Source organism: Bubalus kerabau, chromosome 13, assembly GCF_029407905.1.
Source record: "Bubalus kerabau isolate K-KA32 ecotype Philippines breed swamp buffalo chromosome 13, PCC_UOA_SB_1v2, whole genome shotgun sequence".
NCBI lineage: Eukaryota > Metazoa > Chordata > Mammalia > Artiodactyla > Bovidae > Bubalus > Bubalus kerabau.
The window spans coordinates 55684281-55707158 of NC_073636.1; the positions used below are offsets into that span (position 1 = coordinate 55684281).

The window sequence follows — 22878 nt, forward strand, 5'->3', positions numbered from 1 at the left end:
CCCAGTTGTTTGGTGTCTAGTTGTTCGTTTGTTTAAATGTATTTGTTGAGCAAAGTCACCCCTCCCTCTCAGCACCAACTACATGGAGCCCCTGCCTGGTCAAAAACCATTTCCAGAGCGTTTCTGGATGTGACTCGCTTTGGGAGAGCAGAGAAGGGTGTTTTGGCAGCAGGGGGAGCCCGGGGTCCCAGTGGGTCCCAGTGCTGCTCTGTGGGGGCCTGCCTGTGTAACGTACTGGCTTTCTTACCACCAGCCTCCCTGCATGAGCCAGAGGATGAGCTTTTCAGTTTGTTTCTCTGTTTTCATATTTTTTCCTTTTAACTTCTGAAATGTGATCTGGGTTGTTGTGAAAGGCTACTTGTCCTGGCCTCCCTGGGACACTCCGGATTGGCTCCCAACGGCCAGATTCCTTCTGGCCGCGGCTTTGCTTCTGTCAGTTTTTGCTACAGGTGCAAAGGCCTGCTTCCTTGGTGCTCAGGATGGCAGCTCTCGGGGACACGGTCAGCCATGGGGCTGAAACGGTCCCTCGAGGTCGCAGGTCCTATGGGGCCTGCCCGTTGCAGGGAGTCTCACGAAGGCCATCTGTTTACCTCATGCTTTGGATTCTCGTAGCCTCAACTTGTTTTGGGTGGCACTGCTCAGACAACCTCACTTGGGACAGCGACAGCTGTTCAGACGGCGACACCTCAGCGGACGGTCCCAGGGGCCACCACCACCTCGACAGCTGCCACGGTGAGAGCCGCCTCGCGGGAGCCACGGGGCTGTGTGTTGGGGTCATGCTGCCCCAGCGTGCACGTGGGGAGCCCATGGAGTCTCCATGGCCCCGTACGTGACGGGGTCTGAGGGCAGTGGCCTCTGCAGGGCCGCAGGGAGGGTCCAGCATCCTGCATCAGGCTTTCGGGCTGTGGGAATGTCTGTGATGAAGCCCAGACCAGCTGCATTCAGGGACGATGGGGCCTGCACAGCAGTTGTAGCCTGCCAGAGCAGTGGCATCGTCCTCTTCAAGTTTATTTCCAGCAATTTTCCTACATGCGGATGAATGTTTAAACCAGTGGGATTGTGCTCTGTTTGTGATTTAAAACTTTTTCATGCTTCTTTGCTGAGTGTTTTTCAGCATCTTTTTTAGTAACTGTGTCATGATTCTGTTCCTTTTATTGTGCACTTAGGTATTGGTTTTTCTTTATGATGAGAAACATCACAGTGAATGTCTTGTAGATTGTCTTTTTGCATTTATCAGTTACATTTCTGAAAGAGTTGCTGGGCTGAGTGAGCTGTGAATTTGATCTGTGCCTTGGGAGCACATGTTTTGGCTTATACTCCCATCATCAGGCGATGAGAGTAACTGCATTTTCCTGAAAGACATTTTAGAGAAGAAATATACATTTCTTGTATGATACACAGCATCTTAGTTAGACCAAAGGCTATGATAACAGTCTGCTTTGTAAGAGTTTTTCACTTATACCTTCTTAATTTCTATCCAGGAAACTATGGAAAACGTGAAGAAATGTAAAAATTTTTTATCTACGTTAATAAAACTGGCTTCGTCTGGTAAACAGTCTACAGAGACGGCCGCTAACGTGAAAGAACTGGTACAGAATCTGCTGGTAAGAGCCCGCACGCCAGCCCCTGCCTTAGAGCGCAGTACTTGGCTATGCCGGCCCCTGCCTTAGAGCGCAGTACTTGGCTACCGGGGGCGGCGGCCGCAGTCTACCGGGGTGGGGGCGGCAACCGCAGTCTGGGCCCCTCTCCCCTTGCCCTGACACTCTCACCCCTGCCTTCTCGGAGCCTCGCAGCTGGACAGCTCTCCGAGCATCTCCTTTTCCACGTCAGTCGCTTGACATGCTGGCCACACAGGACTGATGTGAATTCACCAAAGAGATGGTGGATGTTTTAAGGGCTTTCCCTCTCACTCCTCCACGTCTTCCACGGAGGATTTTGAGTGACATGGAAGCAGAAGGCAGAGTGACGAGCCCTTGCAGGCCAGCTGAAGGCTTCGTAGGCCCTGAGTTCTTACCTACCTGGCTTTCTGTCTACTGTGCCGTGTTGCTGCCCACAGCCCCTCTCCAGTCTCATAGGTATCAAGCCCCGATTCCTGGACATAACCTGGGAACCTGGGGATCCTCGCAGCCCCCAGGCTTCTGGAAGCTGAGTCCAGTGTCACCTGCAGGGCTTGGTTGGTTGTGAGGTTCACTTCTGGCTGCTGCCTCTGTGTCGCTGTTAACCTGGGGTCCCCTCCTTCCCGTTCTTTCCTTGCTCTCGGTTTCTTTGTCCAGGAAGCCTGGTGGTTGAGCACACAGGCTGATGGCCATTTCTGTCGTGCTGCTGCTGGGTTTGTCAGCGCTGACCCTCCGCTTGCAGCCTCCCTTTCATGCCACGGGCTCTAGCTGGAGGGGAGCCGCCCCTGTGCTGGACATGTGGGTCTGGGGCTGGAAAGGAGTGAAGTTGTGCTCTCACAGCAGAAATGATCACTTCATATGCACCTTAAATATTTTTAGGAAACTAAGAGATTGAAAAACAGTCTCACCTCCTGAGAGGAACAAGAACTCCCAGCTTTTTGTTTGTTTCAGTTACAGTTTACCTTCTAATGAACATTTGTAGTAAAATACATGCTGTTCTTTCTTCCCACGGCCTCTTGTCTGCAGCCCCTCCTGGGACTGGAAGCACAGGCTCATCTCACCATCTCACTTCCCAGAAGAGCCCAGCGCTATCCCCCTGTGTTGTGCCCTTCTCAGGGTTCTGGGACCCCCGTCCTGCCCTCTTTGCAGCCCTGACTGCTCTCTCCTTGACTTGGGCCTAGTCAGCCCCGGGCTTGGAGGCTGGTGGGAGGTGATACCGCGTGAGAGGGTGCAGGTAGGCACCTTGTCTCATAGGACTCCTGGGTGTGGGCAGAGCCAGCTGGGTTGGTGCTCACGCCTCCAGGGCACCTGTGCTGCCCCGTTCCTGCCCACCTCTGGTTCTCCCGGGTTCATGCCCGCTTGCTGTGGCCCCTCTCATCTGGGCATGCGCTTCTCTCTCTGGCGCCCCAGCTGCTCTGGGGTCTCAGTGTAGCTGTGGTTTCTCCAGGGAAGGGTGTCTGTCCCTGGCCTGCCTTACCTTCTAACTTGGTCTCAAGGGTACTTTTAGGCTTGTCTGTCTCCTGGCAGAATGCCTGATGTGCGGTGGTAGTAAGAAAGTTGAGGAAAGGCACAGTGAGCCCACAGCCTGGAGGGAGGAATAACTGTTTGTAAAACTCAAGACCCGGAGAAATACTGAATAAAGATACATGTGTGCAGACTTGTATTCACAGAGGAATTTTAATGTGAATTTTGTCTTTAAGGATGGAAAAATTGAAGCAGAAGATTTCACTAGTAGGTTATACCGAGAACTTAATTCTTCACCTCAACCTTACCTTGTGCCTTTCCTGAAGGTAATCCGAAGCCTGCTGCGCACGCCCAGTGTTGGCTGGGGGTGGGGCGGGCTCCTCTGGGGAGGGGTGGACTTGCACGGTTGTCACCGGTGCATTTGCAGCTTTCAAGCCCCTGATACAGACTGTTAAGTTTTCTCTTTGGAGGCTTTTCTGTAAGTTTCGAGACCCCCACTGCTGTGACTACAATGTTGTGTTGCACCTGAGGATCCAGAAGGGCCCTGTCCCCTTAGAGGGTGGCCCGTGTGCCCAAGGCTGAAGGGGCCATACTGCTGGGAGGCAGGTGTCACTCAGACGCACTCAGCCTCTGCTGCCCTAATGCGCTTTACCCGGCTGTCAGAAATGCCGTTTCTGGTTGGTGTTTAAACGTTTCCAGCCAGTTCTCACTGAGGGTGACCCTGCCCAGCGGCAGTGACAGTGTGGGGTGCTGACATTTGGGTCCCTTGAAGCCCCACACCGATGCTGGGGCGTATTCTCAGGGTCGTGTGTTTTTGGGTCAGAGGAAGGGGTAGTGCTGCCAGCCGACCCCATGTCTGTCTTTCCGCCCAGAGGAGCTTGCCCGCTTTGAGACAGCTGACCCCCGACTCCGCGGCCTTCATCCAGCAGAGCCAGCAGCAGCCACCGGCCTCACAGGCCACCACCGCGCTCACCGCCGTGGTGCTCAGTGGCTCGGTCCAGCGCACGGCCGGGAAGACGGCGGCCACCGTGACCAGCGCCCTCCAGCCCCCTGTCATCAGCCTCACGCAGCCCACACAGGTGGGCGTCAGCAAGCAGGGGCAGCCCACACCGCTGGTATGAAGGCTGAGCCTTGCCCTGCTCCCCACCCGCCCACCTGCCTGCGGCCCAGAGAAACTGGCAGGGGGAGTCTGGGGTGTTAAGTCCTGAGTAGTGAACTGTCAGGTTGAGATGAGGGCCCTGCAGGTTCGTAGTTTATTTCTCAGTAAAGCAAAGTAAGCCTGTCGGCTTCTACCCTCAGGCACGTCCGTTATCTGTACGCCGGTTCAGTGTGTCCCTGGGTTAAGTGGACACAGCGTGTGTGTGTGCATCTCAGCCGGGCGTTGTCTTCAATCAGCAGCCACGGCCCAAACACACAGAACCAACGCAAGTGCTGAGCGTTGGGCACGTCAGTTTTCATGGCTTAGGACCCAGCTCTGCAGCCATGGTTTGGGGCCTTGACCTTCCCAGGTGTGCAGCTGCTGATGGTGGATTGGCACTGATCCGGGTGGTGTGGTGTGGTTCCGATCCAGGTTCTGGTTGTGCAGCTGTGGAGAAGGCGTCTCTGCTGGAAAGAGTGAGGTTTGAACCTGCTCCAGCAGGCAGGTGGAGTTCGCCAAGCATAGAAAGGCAGTTGCTGTTCTTTTTTCCCCCCTCCAATTTCAAAGGGGTTTTGTTCCTAAGTTGCGTGTGTGTGCTCAGTCGTGTCCAACTCATTACCCCATGGACTGTAGCCCTCCAGGCTCTGTCAATGGGGATTTCTGGGCAAGAATACTGGAGTGGGTTGCCATTTACTCCTCTAGGGGATCTTCCTGACCTAGGCATTGAACCTGTGTCTCCTGGACTGAAGACAGATTCTTTACCGCTGAGTCACCTGGGAAGGTCCTTTGTTCCTGCTGCTGTTTATCAGTTGCTCAGTGGTATCCAACGCTTTGCCACTCCATGTACTGCTGCACGCCAGGCTTCTCTGTCCTTCAGCATCTCCCAGAGCTTGCTCAAATTCATGTCCGTCGAGTCAGTGATGCCATTCAACCATCTTGTCCTCTGTTGTCCCCTTCTTCTGCCTTCAATCTTTCCCAGCATCAGGGTCTTTTCCAGCGAGTCGTCTCTTCACATCAGGTGGCCATAGTATTGGAGCTTCAGCTTCAGCATCAGTCCTTCCAATGAATATTCAGGATTGATTTCCTTTAGGATCGACTGGTTTGATCTCCTTGCAGTCCAGGGAACTTGCAAGAGTCTTCTCCAACACCACAGTTCAAAAGTATCAATTCTTCGGTGCTCAGCCTTCTTTATGGTCCAACTCTCACATCCGTACATGACTCCGGAAAAACTAGCTTTGACTATATAGACCTTTGTTGGCAAAGTGTGATGTCTTTGTTTTTTAATACATTGTCTAGGTTTGTTATAGCTTTTTTTCCTGAGGAGCAAGCGTCGTTTCATTTCATGGCTGTAATCATTGTCTGCGGTGATTTTGGAGCCCAAGAAAAGAAAATATGGCACTTTCCCCCCATCTATTGGCCACGAAGTGATGGGACCAGATGCCATGATCTTAGATTTTTTGAATGTTCCTATAGACAGTTAAAAAATTTAATAAAACAATGCAGGTCTTTGTGTTACTTTCGTAGGTTGTAGAATGTGTATTTTATGATAACGCCCAAGTGATACTCAGGTGGGTCATCAGAGTCATGAGGGGAGTGCTGGTCTCTCACCTGCTCAAGTTGAAATCTGTGTTTATTTCTGCCTTCATTGGTGGTGACGAAGATGGGCTCCACAGAGATGGAGAAGTGTCTGCTGGCCACGGCTGGGGCCGGTGTGCCTTGAGCCAATGTGCCAGTGTGAGGGCAGGGCTCCCTGTGCCCCTCCTCAAGGGTAGGGCTCTGCCTTGGTCCTGCTTCATTGCAGCAGAAGGACGAGACGCAGAGTCAGGCCCCGCGATCATCACCTGCTGTCCCTGAAGCCTGTGGGGACAGGAAACCCTGAGGCTTTTCCCTGAGCTTGTGCCAGAACGTGGCCTGAACCTCCGGGGGCCATCGTGCATCTGTTCTTCCGGACGGCGTGAATTTCCACAGGATTTATTGCAGAGATAATGTGGTCCAGGGCACCCCCCCAGCCCCCTCCTCGAGTGCCTGAGCACAGGGCAAGCCCCCAGGTGACTGTTGTAAAACTCAGAAGTTAGGTTTTGAGCATCTGGCCTGAGGCTGTGGTGGGTCTGAGGTGGCCCTGGCACCCATGCTGGCATCTGGGGAGAAGCCGCTTGTTCTGCTGGTTCAGGAGCTCTCTGGACCCTGTCCCCTGGGTGCTGACCTCAGGGCCCCATGTGCGGCTCTGCTCCAGGAGCTCGAGGTGGTGTGGAGGCACTAGACCTGGAGCAGCATCCAACCTGCCCTGTCCTTTGGGATGGCTGGGACCCTGGGCCGGGGACAGGTGCCGGCAGCCCCTTTCGGGGTGTGGGTGTGTGTTCACGCGCCCCGCGGGCTCTCCCCAGGTGATCCAGCCGCCGCCCAAGCCCGGAGCACTGATCCGGCCGCCGCAGGTGACACTGACGCAGACGCCCATGGTCGCGCTCCGGCAGCCCCACAACCGCATTGTGCTCACCACGCCCCAGCAGATCCAGCTGAACCAGCTGCAGCCAGGTGAGCGCCTGACCCTGTCCGCGTGGTCCTCGTCACTGTGGGACTCACAGCTCAAGCTTGGCTACTTCACTGTGCCCTTCAGTCCCCATCCTGGCAGCATGGTTTTTAGAGGACTGGATTCCTTACCATCAGTCATTCTTACACCTCAGAAAGTTTGATGAAATGCAGGAAAATACGTACTTGAGAGAGGCTGCCTGCACTTTTACTCTAGTTTAGAGTTAGTAACGTGGTGTTTCTTACTGTTTAGGAATCTTCCTCGTGGCGGGTTGGGGGTAACGGCCTCCCTCGGCCCACCCAGCCCTGGCACAAGTCTGTGCAGGGGGTACACCCTTGTCTCTTGCTCTGCAGTCCCTGTGGTGAAACCTGCTGTGTTACCTGGAACCAAAGCTCTTTCTACTGTCTCCGCACAAGCTGCTGCTGCACAGAAAAATAAACTCAAGGAGCCTGGGGGAGGCTCATTTCGGTAAGGAGTGTGCACAAGAGGCGCTAGAGGGAAGGCCACATGGGTGCCGGCCTGTGCCTAGGAGGGAGCGCTCCGTGGCACCTTTTGACTCTGCGTCCCCTCCACGCTCAGCTCTGATCTCCATGCGTGTGTTTTCCCACTAAGCAACTCGGGGAGGTTTGCTGCAGACACAGGGTGGAAAGGCAAGCCAGCTGACTCTGTGCAAGCTGGCAGGAGGTTTGTTTCTGAGATATGACGGCTCAGCCTTCTGAGTGCATCATGGTCCTCATAGAGGACGCATCCCATGTCCTTCCATCAGTTTCAGAGCCTTTAGAGGTTCTGTGCTTTGGTCTTTTGACGGGCAGCTGGTCTGAGTGTTGCCCTAGGAATGGCTGTGGTATCTCCTCTGGTTTCAGTCCAGAGGTAGTGAAGTGTGCACATGTTGGGGGCCTGTTGGTCCTTCCCTTCACAGATGCTCCGGCCCAAAAACGGTTTAGGGAGCAGGCCTGGTGTTGGCAGCACTGGGAGCCTTCGGGGCCCACATCAGAGCTGGGCTCCAGGCAGGGCGAGGAGGTGGGGGTCGGGCAGGGGGGGAAGGATGCCCACGAGGGTGAGGGAGGTTGTGGAGGTGGGAGACACGTCCACCGGCGGGTCGGAGAGGAAAGAAACGAGGGCTCCCAGAGGCCACGCTTCCTTCTGCAGGTGAGGGAACCAGATATGCAGAGCAAGTCAAGCAGATCGGCCTGGTGGGGTTGGGTCCCGGCTGAACACTCAAGTGACAGCTCCGGGAAAGCCATGGCTGGGGCTGCCTGCCTGCCCTGGGGGCCTGGGACCAGTGACACACAGTGGCAGCAGCGCGCCCAGCGCCCAGGTCTTGTTGTCTGGAACCGATTCTTCCACAGTGACCAGGCGCTTCGTGAGGCTGCAGGTTCCAGGCGGGGGTCAGGAGGATGCAGGATAAGTTAGTGCCTTTCCAGTGGTTAGAAAGCAGTGCTCGAGGGTCAGAGTTCGCGGTTTTACCCCTCATTGAGTTAAGAGTTGCCGCCTCTTGTTTCCTGAAGGGATGACGATGACATCAATGACGTAGCGTCCATGGCTGGAGTGAACCTGTCAGAAGAAAGCGCGAGGATATTGGCCACAAACTCCGAGTTGGTGGGCACCCTGACAAGGTCCTGCAAAGACGAGACCTTCCTACTCCCGGCACCTCTGCAGAGAAGGATATTAGAAATAGGTACAGCCCTGGGATGTCGGGCCCTCCGTGTAGGCTTGGCGTGGACCACAGCTGCATGCTCAGTGTGGAGCTGTCCTGGGCTTGGGGGACACACCTTGTTCCTGGTCACCTGTTTTGCCAGGGCTGTGCTTTCCCTGGGGTTGACAGTGGTGGTCTCAGGGAAGCAGGTGTAGACCCCCTCCCCTGCGGGCCTGCCTGGGGTGCCCTCGGGTTGCACAAAGCCATAACCAGTGAATAAGAGGAAGACAGTGAAGGGAAGAACAGAGCTCCAGTGATGGTAAAGTGCTGCCTGTCCCCAGGAAAGAAACACGGCATCACGGAGTTGCACCCAGACGTGGTGAGTTATGTGTCACATGCCACGCAGCAGAGGCTGCAGAACTTGGTGGAGAAGATATCGGAGACGGCCCAGCAGAAGAACTTCTCTTACAAGGTAACTGCCGTTTCCCTGGGGGACACTCCCTGTTGTCCGTCCCCAGGGGAGGGTGCAGAGGTAGGCAGCCAAGTGTCCAGCCTGTTTCGAGTTTTCCCAGAACTGGATTTGGGGAAGAAGCTACTGCTTTCAGCCCCATGGCGCCCTTGGGTGCCGTCTGCCTGGCTGGGGAGGAGGATCCCGAGGGGACCTGGCCTCTGGGTTAAGAGCTGATCTGCTGGTCCAGGCAGGGGCCTCTTCAGCTCTGCAGTGGGTGGAGTCTTGCTACCCATTCTCCCCACTCCCCTGGAGTCCTTGCACTTGAGGCCCCAGCTGTCCCTGCAGACCCGAGGGGGTCCCGCCCTCCTGTGACTTGGAGCAGCACTCCGTTTTGTTCTGTGGAGGGCCACTTTCAGGGCACCGTGGAGCAGCCAGGTGCTTGCTGAGCACTTGCTTACCAGGCACTGCCTTCAGAGCAGCATTTGGAATAAAAGCATGTAGCCGTTTGCTTTAAAAAAAAGTTTTTTTATGTTGCTATAAAACTTTTAGCTGTTACTTAAAAAAAATCAGGTGATGTTCAGTCCTGGATTTCGGCACCCAAAAAAAAAAAAAAAAAAAAAAATCAAGTGATGCCAAAGTGTGTAAAATGAAAACTTCCCTGTGAGCCCCAAGGAGACTCACCTGTGACGGCATGTGAGCATCCAGAGCACTTATCAGATGTGGAGCTGGGAGGTGGAGGGGGGACGTTGGAGTCTGCGCACCAGCCTGGGGATTGGGCCGAGGGAGGCTGGAAGTGGTACGCCGACTGTCTGGCTGGGCTCCCAGGTTTATCACAAACAGTGTTTTCACTTTTTTGTAGGATGATGACAGATACGAACAGGCAAGTGATGTCCGGGCTCAGCTCAAATTTTTTGAACAGCTTGATCAAATTGAAAAGCAGAGAAAAGACGAACAGGAAAGAGAGATCTTAATGCGGGCAGCAAAGGCAAGTGCTTGCGGGTCACTCAGCTTTCCCATCTCCATCCTGAGTGCTCACACACAGTCTCTGGGTGTCTGGGAGCCAGAGTGCTCACACACAAGCTTGGGGTGTCCGGGAGCCGGAGCGCTCACACACACGCTCGGGGTGTGCAGGAGCCGGAGTGCTCACACACACGCTCGGGGTGTCCGGGAGCCGGAGCGGTCACACACACGCTCAGGGTGTCTGGGAGCCGGAGCGCTCACACACACGTTCGGGGTGTCCAGTAGCCCGAGCGCTCACACACACGCTCGGGGTGTCTGGGAGCTGGAGCGGTCACACGCACGCTCGGGGTGTCTGGGAGCCGGAGCACTCACACACACGTTCGGGGTGTCCAGTAGACCGAGCGCTCACACACACGCTCGGGGTGTCTGGGAGCAGGAGTGCTCACACACACATTCGGGGTGTCCAGGAGCTGGAGCGCTCACACACATGTTTGGGGTGTCCGGGAGCCCGAGCGCTCATACACATGCTTGGGGTGTCCAGGAGCCCGAGCAGTATTTGGGGGTGACCTCATGACACGGTGCATGGGGCAGGGAGCATTTGAACAGCAGCAGTCACTCACTGTGGGTAGGTCCCTAGCTGAGTGGAGCCCTGTGGGCTGCCTGCACCCACATCCTCGTGTCATATCACATCAGATTCTGCAGTTGGCAGACCTGCCAGAGGCCACACCATGGTTCTTCTGTCCAAGTGGTATTGATTTTCTCAAAAATGTTTTGTTTTTTGTGATGATAAATTTTCATCTTTTGGCTAGAAGCATTTAAAAAATTTGACATTTTCTGTTGTAAGACTTAGATTTTGTTATGTCATGAATAAGATAGCATGTTTGTTGGATGAGAAATGTTTAGGTCATAACTTATTTTTCTTTTTTACCTGTTTGAAAAAATAGTCTCGATCCAGACAAGAAGATCCAGAACAGTTAAGGTTGAAACAGAAGGCAAAGGAGGTAAGCTTTTCTAGTCCAAGAACCTGCACAGTACAGCGGAAAGTGTGTGTGTATTCAGCCTGAGCGCTGATGGGTGAGAGAGGGGCTGAGCAAGTGAAGGCATGCCTGCAGTGGCCCTCCATGTAGCGACTAACACCTCTCCAGGTGTTTGCCTGTGCAAACCGTTTGTGTCCTGCTTTTACATTTCATGGTAATTTCTCATTTGGGGCATCTGATCTCTATACTCTCAAAATTTGCTCATGTTTTCTGAGCTTTAAAAAATTTTTTTTTATTATTGCTTTACTACTTTTATGATTGAAAAATATACTTCCTGTTTAAAAAAAAAAGTCAAACTAAAAGTTTAATTTGGAAAACCCTTTGGTGTCTGTGTATTACTTTTGTAGTAAGAAAAAAAAGGTGCGTGAAATGATGGTCTCTGTTTGCTTTTCAAAACAAAGATGCAGCAACAAGAACTGGCACAGATGAGGCAGCGAGATGCCAACCTCACAGCACTAGCCGCCATCGGGCCCCGGAAAAAGAGGAAAGTGGACTCCCCGGGACCGGGATCGGGACCAGAGGTACCGCTCGGATGCAGGGACAGGGGCTGGAGGGCCTCGGGCGTCAGCCTCCCGCTCACCCTCCAGGGAGTCGGGCTTTCGCACCATTTACATGTTGTCTCACCGCCCTCAGAATACGTTTTACATTTGATGCTTTATATCAAATCAACCTATTTGTGGATGTCACTTGAGCCATCCCTTTGCAGGAGGAGGTTTGATCTCTGTAGCTTATACAGTGAGGTTTAGGCTGACTTTGGAGGCCGTGCGGGGCAGTCAATCAGCAGAGTGACCTTCCTTGAAGTGACTGTCCTCATTGAGTGTGGACGTGAGGTGAGCCCAGATCCCAGCACGAAGGAAAGCTGTGGCCTGGTTCTGCTTGTCCACGTTCTGTTAGTTCCCTGTTTTGCTTGCTCTTGTATCTTTATATGTAATTACAAACCCTCCTTTAAAGTATCGTGATTTTTTTATTTAAACTGCCGGTTGTGAATCTCAGAAAGAAAGAGAACATTGTCTTTTATATTTACGTGCTGATTTGCCATTTCTGATGTTTTGTGCTCCTTCCCCGAGTTCCACGTTTCCATCGGCCAGTATTTCTCTTTGGCTCGAAGGACAGCATTTAGTGTTGCTGGTAGCGCAGTCTGCGTGGTGATGGGATCTTTCAGCTTTTGTTTACTTGAAAGTGGTTAAATTTCCTCCTTAAAATTTTGAATGAAATTTTCCCTGAATAGTCACAGTTTTTTTCTTTCAGCTCTGTTTTTTTAAAGTTAATTTCTGTCACCTTCTTGAATAGGCCAAGCAAATCCAGATACGTATAACTAAATTTAACAGAATGACAAATGAACAGGGATAAGCGATTCTGAGAATTTTAGCTCCCTTTACATTTTCCCTATCTCCTGAGGCCCAGTTTAGTGTTGGTGTCTCTCTCTTTTCTGAGGGAGCTCCTATTCTCATTTAGCCATGTTGTCTTGCTCCAGCTCACAAAGAAGATGGGAGGTGTCCCAGTGTGCTCTGCAGAATTACAGAGCTCTTACTCTTTCTTAGACCTGAACACAGCCATGAACGTGTGACCGTCTGCATCCTGAAGGAAGTTGTTACGTAGTATTCAGGGTTCCACTGTGATTTCGATCCTTGATTCCTGGTGGTCATGAGTTTCAAGATGACTGTCTTGCTTCTTAGAAGTTTGTCATCTTTGTTTGTTTAGACTTGGTTCTCTTGACCTCTGCTGGGGCTTCTCTGAGTTTCTTGGGTCGGTAGGTCACTGTTTCTCCTCAAATTTGCAGCACTTTGGCCTTTACTTCCTCAAACCTTTCTCTGTTTCAGTCTTTTCCTGTGGGGTTTCCCAGGTATACCTCTGTTAGTTTTCTTGATAGTGCCCTGTGGGTCTCTGAGTCTGTACCTGTTTTTCTGTAATCACTTTCTTCTCTGTTTGGGACTGGATAATCTCTTCTGATCTATCTTCAGATTCTCTGTCATCTTGCCTGTCCAGTGAAGTTTTCCTTTGTTGACATATTTGCAGCTCTGGGATTTCTGCGTAGGTCTTTTTTTTTTTTTTTAATCATTGCTAATTATTTGCTGAGATTTCCCTGTCTGCTTCTTATTGAAGCCAGATTTTCCCATCATTCTTGGAACCTCTTTGTAAAAGCTGCTCTGATGGTTTGTCAAATCCAACATCTGGGTCATCTTGACTCAATCTCTGTTGACTGCTCTTCCCTGCAAGTGTGGTAACAGCTTCCTGTCTCTCTGCATGTCTAGTCATTGTCACTTGTATGCTGGACGTTGTGAACGATATATCATCATCCTCTGAAGAGTGTCAATGCTTGTTTAAGTTCAGCAACCAGCTGCTCATCTTGAACATGTGTGTTTTGTGTCTTGCTTTGGCGTTCAGTAGGGTCTGTGGGAATCCTACCCAGCGGGGTTCAGTCAGCACATTTGCCTTCCTTGTGAGCTCAGGGTGGGTCTTGCATGGGGTGTGATCCTTACTCCTAGGAAAGGCCTTGGGCTCTTGGCTGGACATAGGGAGTGAGGATGTAGAGTGGGCTGTACTCCGGCAAGGACTGTCACGCGCGTGTGGGTTATGTCACACGGCTGTTTCATGGTAGTCTTAGTTCCATAAGTAACTTGATGGTTAATACTGACTAGTCTGTGTGGATATCTGTTTAGTCATTTGGTTTTCCAAATCTTATTCTCTGTTGGATTCTTCTGGGATGTTTCCTGGGGGCTGAGTTCCCCAGATTTGTGCACGTTGACGACAGTTTTGATAGCTGTAAAATCCTTGGCTCACATTTTCTTTGCTTGAGACTCTTCCTTGAGTAAGTAGTTACATTAGATGTTTTCTCCTGGTGTAAAAGGTTTGCTGTCCGTCTGATGACTGTCTGATTTTATTTCTCTTGTGTTTCATATGTTCTTTCTGCCCAAAGTTGCCCACAGAATTCTTTTCCCTTAAAGCCAAGCATTTTACCTGGAATCGGCTGTTTTTAGGTTGTTGTTCTTGGGGAGAGGTTGTGTTCGTTCAACATGCAGTTTGAATGTTTTTGTATTCAGGAACATTTTCTTGAATGCTTTTTTTTGTTTTTGTTTTCCTCTTCAGAGATTCCTGTTATTCATATGTTGTATCTTTCATATCTACCGTCAGTATTTGCCTGTTCTCTTAGATCCTTTTCATCTCTCTTTTAAAAAGTTTGGTGCTTTTTATCATCCTCACTGTCTTCTTTCTTCCTTATTTGTTTTATTTGCTCCTGTGCTCTTTTTTAGTGTAGTCTTCATTTCTCAACTGAAATTCTCTTTTGTTTCTAGTTTTTCCTTGACTTTGTCAGCTCATTTTCCAAGTTTTGCTAATCCTGATTTACCTTGTTCTTCATGCATTTTATCATTTCTCAGTGTCTCTGTTTGGAAATAGACATGATAGTTTTGATTTCTTCTTGATTGTGTCTCTGGTGTTTTCCATTATCTCTCTGGGTGGTGTTCTGCTCCTTATTCTCATTTTTCCTTAGGGCAGCTTGTCTGAGGTCCAGCCTTTTCGTGGTTCACTTTTGTGTGAACCGTGCGGTCTTAAACCTTCAGGAGGAGGCAGTTTGAAGATGTGCTGGCTTCACTGAGCTCCTCTTCCGTTGTTTCCATGTGGTGACACGTGTGCTGTCCATGATTCTTGGCTCTGCCCCTCTCGACTCTTAGCTGGACCTTTTTGTCTCCTCTGTCCTGTCCTGCTCAGCTTCAGAGGAGTACGCTCCTCACAGAGTCCCCTCCATGTGGGCCCCTGGCTGGTCACAGGCAGAGCTCCTGGTGGCAAGGCCACAGTCAGAGTACCAGCCCGGTCTAGTGGCCGCTCTCAGGTGAACCTGCCCTTCTTCTTGGTGAAGACCCTGAGGGTTTGAGACTTCAAAGGTGCCCGGCAGCTTTCTGCGCATAGTTTTGAGGTAGTCTCCAGGCTTGTGGCTGCTTGCAGCTCGTCTCCACTGGTTTTGTTCTATGTGTTGCCTGCTGGCGTTTGGTTTTGCTTCCTAGCTGCTCTGGGTTTTCTTTGGCCTTTGGGAAGATTAAGAGCCTCTGATGCCGCTGGCACCATCTTTCCAGAAAGTATTGATTAACATTTTTCAACATATTTCTTTTAATTTATAATAGTTTCAAATCTTTAGAAAAGTTGAAAGAGCAGTGTGAGAATCTTCATATCCAGATCCTCGGTTCTGAACACTTAGCACCTCTATTTCATCACCTCTTCTCTACACACGCAGTGTGCCTGTGCACTTGTGTGTTATACATGATGTGTACAAAATCTTTTCCCGATGGATATCCATCACCCCTAAAATGCTGATGATGCTGGACACGCTCTTACGTTACCACTGCACCCCCCTCCCCCCGCAATCAGGACATCACACCCCCATGGCCCAGGCTCCCAGACTTGCTTGCGCTTCACCACCTGTCCAGGGTGTGTGCAGTGTCCAGCTGGCACGTGCTGTGAGCCTGTGCCTGATGCCTGCATTCTTGACAGTGTTAGAGAGGACAGGCTTCTTGTTCTGTCGGGCGATCCTCAATGTCATTAGGCCGACAGTATGGACTTCTGGCTGCTGGTGACCTTAGCCTTGATTCCCTGACTGAGTGCTTGGTTAAGAAAGCCGCCTTCCCCACTGTGTAGTTGTCTAGTCCCTTAGTGTTTATTAGTGTTGTGTGAGGAGGGGTCCAGGGTCTTGTACTGCTCTGTCCCTGTCACCCCTCCCCTGGCCTCAGCACCCACGCATGGCTCCCGCTGCGTCAGGACCTCCAGGGTAGGGGCCAGGCTGTGGCGCTGTGTCCATCATGCCCCCACATTTACTGGTTGCCTTCTGCTGTGAAGAAGAGCCTCCCTCCCACCCTCCTCCATCCATCCATCCACTCATCACCGTGTGTGGACACATGGATCCTGCTGTGTTCAGGGGGTGTAATCAATGCTCTCGTTGTTTCTAGATTGATCAGTGGAAGCTTCTTCGAGCTGGTTCTATATCCTTTTGAAATGTTGCCCTCAACCTGTAAGCATGAGAGGTGTCCGGGTGCCTCCCCTGCCCTCCCCCACGTGGCACCTGGGAGCTTCCCTGCAGTGGAGGGTGATATTTGGAGACCAGTGTCTGAGCACTGTGTGTGCTGGTCGCCAGGGGGGTCCCTGCCCCAGGCCCCTGAGGCCTCAGCAGTCAGAGTCTGGAACGTGTGTTTGTGCACAGTTGTGTGCGTGTATGTGCCTCTCTGTGTCTAGAATGACCCTACACATTCCAGTGGATCCTGAAATTCTAGTCTAGGACCTCAGGGCTTCTTCCAGTCTCCTCCCCTTCCTTCCTTAGGAGTCCCTTCACAGGCATTGAGACATCAAGTTCCCATTCGTCTCAGAATATTTGGTTCTTTTTTGTTTTTTCTCAGTGTAACCAATCCTACAACCACTCTGGCCACTGGGGTCCCTGTGCTGGGAGGGGAGGGCCTAGGGGAAGGGCATGTTGATCAAGTTCTGTCTTAGGCATTGAAATATCTACGAAGTAGAGACTAGCGGGGAGGGTGTGGGTGTGGGGAGGAGAGTGGAGTTGGGGGGGATAGAGCACCTCGAGGAGACAGTGGAGACACGTCACTGAAGGCCCAGGGGGCATGGTTTCATGTATTGTGGGTGTGCCTGATATTGGACTTTTGGAAAAGTGAGTTTTGTGTGTGATAACAAACACAAAATCTGGAACTTAAAAAAGTCTTTCAAGTGCTTTTCTTCATCAGAGATAAGGCTTAATTTTTTTCTTTTTTTAGTTTAGGATTATATCCTTAAGGGTATGTCTTAAGAACTTTTATTATGAGCCAATTTTAGACTTGCAGAAAAGTTACATAAAGAGTACAGTTTCCGTGTACCCCTTACTCAACTTCCTGATGTGGAGTAGTGGTGTGATAACTGTGAACTCAAGACATTACTGGATTTTGTCTTTCAGAATTAATTTAAAATAAGTAAACTTCATACTTTAGAATAGTTTTCAGTTCACAGTCAAATTGCAGGTGCAGTACAGTTTTCCCTGAGCCTCTGCCCTCCGCCCTTGGGCACAGCCTCTCCCATCATCCACATCCCCGCCAGATGGTGCATTTGTTGCAGCTGACCAACCTGCATTGACACCCATCACCGCTCAGAGCCCACAGTTCATATCAGGCTCACTCTTGTGTTGTACATTCTGTGCTTTTGGACAAATGTATATAATAATGCATCCACCTGCATAGCGTCACACACAGGGCATTTTCACTGCCCTAAAAATCCTCTGCGCTCTGCCTGTTCATCCCTCCCTCCCCCCACTCCCTGGAAACCCATGATCTTTTTACTGATTCCATAGTTCTGTCTTTCCCCGTGTCATAGAGTTGAAACTGGACAGAATGTTACCTTTTCTTACTCGCATCTTTCACATAGCGGAATGTATGTAAGGTTCCTCCATGTCTTTTCATGGCTGGATATCACACTTCGTTTTGGTGCTATTTCATTGCCTAGGTGCACCACATTTTACTTAAACATCACCTGCCGAAGGACATCTTGGTTGCTTCTGAGTTTTGGCAGTTATGAATACAGCTGCTGTAAACATCTGTGTACAGGTTTCTGTGTGGATGTGAGTTTTGAACTTATTCAGGTGAATACCAAGGGACACAGTTTTGTGTGGTGAGAGTATGTTTACTTTTGCTATAAGCCGCCCTACTGTCTTCCCAAGTGACTGTACCGTTCCACGTCCCCACCAGCGCTGAACGAGTGTTCCTGCTGCTGCACACCGCACCAGCACTCGTCCCAGCAGTCTTCTGGGTTTGGGCCTTTCTCACAGTTACGTGGTAGCGTCTTTGCTTTAATTTGCGTTTCCCTAATGACATACGATGTGGAGCATCTCTTCATGTGCTTGTTTGCTATCTACATATCTTCTTGGTGAGGTGCCTTTTAAGATCCTTGATCCATTTTTAAGATGGGGTTGTTTGTTTTCTTGTTATTGAGGTTTTAGAGTTCTTTGTATAGTTTGGATTTTTTATTTTTTAAGTCCAATGTGGCTTTTGCACATTTCCCCTGTATTTGATGGTTCCTGCTCTCCACTGATGCTGCAGGGCCCGGTCCTGGCGTTCTGTCTCTGTAGCCCTCCGTGCTTCCTTGTCTTTCCTGACTTGACACTTTGAAGAGTGTTTATCAGTTATTTGGTAGACGGTCTCTCGTTCTGGGTGCGTTGTCAGTTTCTTCTCAGTGAAATCCAGGTGATATAACGTGGCTGGAGTGTTGCCCCAGCCGTGCTGTGTCCTCGACGCGTCATCTTAGGAGGTGGTGACACCCTGGAGTCCCACTGCGTGTTGTGGTTCAGGTGGGCTTGCAGGTGTCCCTGCTGGAAAATCCGTTTCCTCTCTTAATGAGAGTCTTGTGGGGAATTCTGGGGCTGTGCTCCCCCGACCACTGTTCCTCCCAGCTGGTGTCACTGCTGCCTGCTCGGGGCCTCGGGCTCTCCTTTGGCTTTTGTTGGGGGAATCTGCTAGCTCCACCTCTTCCATTCCTTACCTGCCTCTGTCACGGGGGGGGTTGCAGTGGGGTCTCCTGTCCTGGCCCTGCTCAGTTACCACAGGCCCCTTGTGCTTGGCTTCTCTATCCTCTCACTTAACCCGCAGCCTCTGGAAGGTTCCTCACCTTCCCGCACCACAGACGTGCCAGGCTCACCTCACGTCTTCCTGCTCTAACTGTGGGGTTGGCCGTGTCTCCCTGGAGCCGTGGTTCCTTTTGCTGGGACACGTGTCGGACCATGTGTTGCCATGCTGTTGAGTTTTGCAGACCTGCTGGGCAGCAGGGGTACTCAGTGTTTGTGAATGCGCTGTGGGTGCTCGTTCTCAGGACAGGGTATCGGCTCTCATAGGGTTTACAGAACCTCATGGATGATACCGACTGTCTCGGCTTGTCTCCATCCACCTGGTGTGTTTTGCTGGATGTGGAGCTCCACAGTTACCCTTGTCAGTGTCTCTGTCTTCATCTCCTTGCATCTCCTGCAGGTTTTGCTTTTCTGGGGGTTGCTGTGGTATTTGATATGTACGTATCCGTAAGTGCTGTATCTTCACAGTCTGTTGCGATTTTTAGCATCACAAAGGATCGGTCTGTGCCCCATGGGCTTGGTGTCTCCCTTGTCCTCAGTCAGGCCTGTTTGCCCTGCTCTCCTGTTCCGTTGGTCTGGAGCCTCTGTTCCTCCTGGGCCCGTGGCCCCTCCTGTAGCTGCCCCTCTGTGTAGTGTGTGGCAGGGGCCTGTCTTCTGAGTCCCACTGGTGAGTGGTTTTCCATCACAGGCGAGTTAAGCCCATCATCTGTGTTGATACAGCTGACATGTGGGTTCAGAGTCTGTCACAGATTCTTATGATTATGATCATTTTATTTTTTTACAGTTGCTGTGTGTTCTGGTGTGATGTGTAGTCTTTGCTCCTTAATTAAGATGATTGTGTTTAGGAAGGTGTGTGACTCTGCTCTAGTGGTCACTTTTGTATGTAAGTGTTTGGGTGTCTTTACCCCAGGTTTTCACGTGTGTTTCCTGTTGGGCTTCTTAGGTCATGTCTGCATTCTCCTTGGCCCCAGGCGGCCACACGGCCTCCCTAGTGGGTCTTGTGACCCCTTCCGTCTCACGCTTTGTCACGTCATTTCTACTTTGTCATGGCATACAGTGTCATCTCCTGGCCACTTCCTCGGTTTTGCTGTCGCACTTATTTCTCCCTTCTGCGGATCTCTGCCCTCTCTCACTGGGATGACCCTGACCTGTGTCTGAGCTCTCACGAAGCTCAGGTGCAGAATGCCCCGCCATACTGTGAGTTGAAACGGTTTTCCTGTGGCCTGGATGTGGAGGGCGGTCAGGCTGGATATAAAAATGTTGGTTCATGCTTGCTTTCAGTGATGTTTTTAATGCTTTTCGTTGCTTACTGTATATGGGCTTCCCTAGTGGCTCAGTTCAGAGAAGGCAATGGCACCCCACTCCAGTACTCTTGCCTGGAAAATCCATGGACGGAGGAGCCTGGTAGGCTGCAGTCCATGGGGTCACGAAGAGTCGGACATGACTGAGCGACCTCACTTTCACTTTTCACTTTCATGCATTGGAGGAGGAAATGGCAGCCCACTCCAGTGTTCTTGCCTGGAGAATCCCAGGGACGGGGGAGCCTGGTGGGCTGCCGTCTGTGGGGTCACACAGAGTCGGACACGACTGAAGCGACTTAGCAGCAGCGGCTCAGTTACTAAAGAGTCGGCCCACAGTGTAGGAGACCTGGGGTCAGTTCCTGGGTCGGGAAAATCCCCTGGAGAAGAAAATGGTAACCCACTCTAGTACTCTTGCCTGGCGAATTCCATGGATGGAAGAGCTGGGCAGGCTGTAGTCCATGGGGTTGGACACTGTGCGACCAGCTTTCACTTTGGCTTACTGTATGGGTTTAGGAAGGAGAAGAAAATGGCACCCCACTCCAGTACTCTTGCCTGGAAAATCCCATGGACCAAGGAGCCTGGTAGGCTACAGTCCATGGGGTCCCGAAGAGTCGGACACGACTGAGTGACTTCACTTTCACTTTTCCTTTCATGCATTGGAGAAGGAAATGGCAACCCACTCCAGGTTCTTGCCTGGAGAATCCCAGGGACTTGGGGAGCTTGGTGGGCTGCTGTCTATGGGGTCGCACAGAGTCGGACACGACTGAAGTGACTTAGCAGCAGCAGCATGGGTTTGGGAAAGCCTGATTCCAGGTTAATTTATCTTGGAAAAGTGACGGTTTTATGAGGCTTCGTCAAAGTTGGTTTTATGGGTTAATTTTCCCAGGTGCCCACTTGGCTTGTCCACGTAGGTTTGGTTTTTTGGTTTCCATTTCTTGAAAGTTTTCTCAGACTATGGTTTAGTATATTACTCCTGCCCTCACGTGTGCCTCCCTCTCTGGGGGCTCTGACGGCTCAGCGCGTGTCCTCCTTCCGTGTCTTCCTTTACCCTGTTTTCCTGGCCCTTTAATTTTTTTTTTCTTTGTCTCCTTTCTATTCTGTTTTTCTGCTCTTCTGAATTCTTAGGAATTTTTATTCGAGTTTTTTCTCCCCTGAGCACCTTACAGTTTATATTCGTGTATGAGATACTTTTGTCTTTTTTTCTCATTTCTTTCTTGAGTCAGTCAACTCTTGTTTCTTTCTGGCTTTTAATTCATCTTGCCCTTATATTTTGAGTTTTTGATTCAAGGTGATTTTCATACCCTCAAATGTGTAAGTACATTTTTTTGTTGAAAGTGTTGTCTTGTAGTGGCTTATTTTTCTAGATTGCATTTGGCCCTGATACGTGTGGGATTTCATTTTCTGACTTTTTCTGGTGGTTCTTGGTGGACTTGCTGATCTTCCTCTTGTTAATTTTGTGGCATGGATGTTGACAAGCTTTGTGGTCTGATGGCGCCCTCTCCTGACTGTTGGCAGAGCCCAGTGACTTAGCTGGTATCTGTCCTGATGAGGAGGGCTGAGGTCCTCTGGTGGCGCCCGCTGGACCCTGCATCCCCCCCACTCACTTCTTGATGTGCACTTAGGCACCCCCGGCCTGATCTGGTGGGAGGAGGACGCTCTTGCTGCTGTGTCTGCTGCTTGGAGTCATGGGGGCACAGCCCGCCTCCTCGGTCTTTGTGGAGCCCGGGCTGCGTCTTCATGTTGTGTGGATTGTGGATGCTGTGTTCCCTCCCTGTTCTGGACAGCCCTGGGGGAGATGATGGAAGATACGAGGGTGACCTTGGCTCTCCTCAGCCAAGTGCCAGGGGTCCCTGGCGCCCTCCAGCTGCCTGAGCTCAGGCGTGGACAAGCTTGGGAATTGCACTGGTGTGAAGAGGTCCAGAATGAGCCAGGGGTGTCTGTGCTCTTGGTACTTTGACCTATGTTACTCTCCACCTAGCACACGGGGCATCACTCAGGCACCCTCTCATGGGTGTGGACCTCTTGCTACTATTGTAGGGGCTGTGGGGGGAGTGGCAGTAAGGCCCCCCACGTGAGTTCCCCCAGACAGTCCCCGAGAGGCTGGTGCTCTCTGCCACCTTGGTGAGGGCCCATGGCAAGTTGCTGCAGCTGCAACCAGGTGCCATGGTCGGTTGTGCATGGCTCTGGGGGCCTGAGTGAAGTGACCGGTGAGCCAGGCAGGTTGGGGCTAAGGTGATTGTTTCCACTTGGTTTCCACATTGAGTGCTTGTTGCCTGTCAAAGTTGCTTGTGGCATTTTTGACAGTGTTAAGGTTGCCTTCAAAGGAGACAGTAGGGGATAACCTTTCATTGATCTCACAACAGTCTTGGAATGGGACAGGTTGAGTTCACACAGTGCTTTCAGGAGGGGAGCTGGGGTCCAAGGTTGCTGTGTTTCAACCCCAATGCCTGCAAATGCAAAACAGAGCAAACCCATCATCCTCTGTGCTTGAGCCTCTTGGTGAACGTGGACGCTGGCATCTGCCGTGCAGTTTTCTGTCATCTGAGGTCACTGCCGATAACCCAGGGCCGCTTCCTGCAGGCTGGGCACTGGGTTCCTGTGACCACCTTCTGTGGCCAGGACACCCAGAGCCAGTCGGTCACAGGCTGGCACTCACCCTATGATATCGGACGACATTTAGTGTCAGGTAGGAGGCCTCTGAGCACAGCCTTCTTGTTAAAGTCCACGAAAGAGGGACATGTGGCCACCTCGTGACCACTGGAGCCTGAGACATGATGAGTGTGGCCAGCATGGCCACAGCCCTGGAGTCCCGCTGAGGGCTGTGCTAACGCCTGCTTGTCCTGTTTGGAGCCACTTTTGACTTCTAAAAAAGATTTCATTAAAATATCATTTACCTTGATTTCTGAGTTTCAGCATCCTTTACATTCTGTGCCTGAAGTGAGCCCTCCTCACCCTTCTAGCTGGTTTTGGTGGTTGAACTGTTTTGAAAGTAAGAGCATTAGACATGGTCCAGAATTGTAGCAAGAGTCACAGAAGATGCCTGGCCCATGGTTTAGGTAGCGCTTTGTTCTCCGCTAGCCTCGAGGTCAGGTGGGGCCCCGCCCGCCCCTCCCAGCTGTCTCTGCAGACACTGGCCTCTGCAGGCTCCCCATGTTGAGGGTGCAGA

The 22878-nt window shown here is 51.3% G+C and overlaps 1 protein-coding gene across 1 annotated transcript in view; it reads left to right on the forward strand.

Annotated features, from left to right (window-relative positions):
* TAF4 (TATA-box binding protein associated factor 4) overlaps positions 1-22878 on the forward strand; it is a 64912-nt gene that overhangs the window by 39231 nt on the left and 2803 nt on the right. The window contains exons 4-14 of the mRNA XM_055544528.1: positions 613-732; positions 1482-1604; positions 3317-3406; positions 3953-4195; positions 6603-6750; positions 7099-7213; positions 8254-8423; positions 8723-8853; positions 9692-9817; positions 10737-10793; positions 11231-11350. Coding sequence (XP_055400503.1) covers positions 613-732; positions 1482-1604; positions 3317-3406; positions 3953-4195; positions 6603-6750; positions 7099-7213; positions 8254-8423; positions 8723-8853; positions 9692-9817; positions 10737-10793; positions 11231-11350 — 1443 coding nt within the window. The remainder of the gene's footprint in view (positions 1-612; positions 733-1481; positions 1605-3316; positions 3407-3952; positions 4196-6602; positions 6751-7098; positions 7214-8253; positions 8424-8722; positions 8854-9691; positions 9818-10736; positions 10794-11230; positions 11351-22878) is intronic.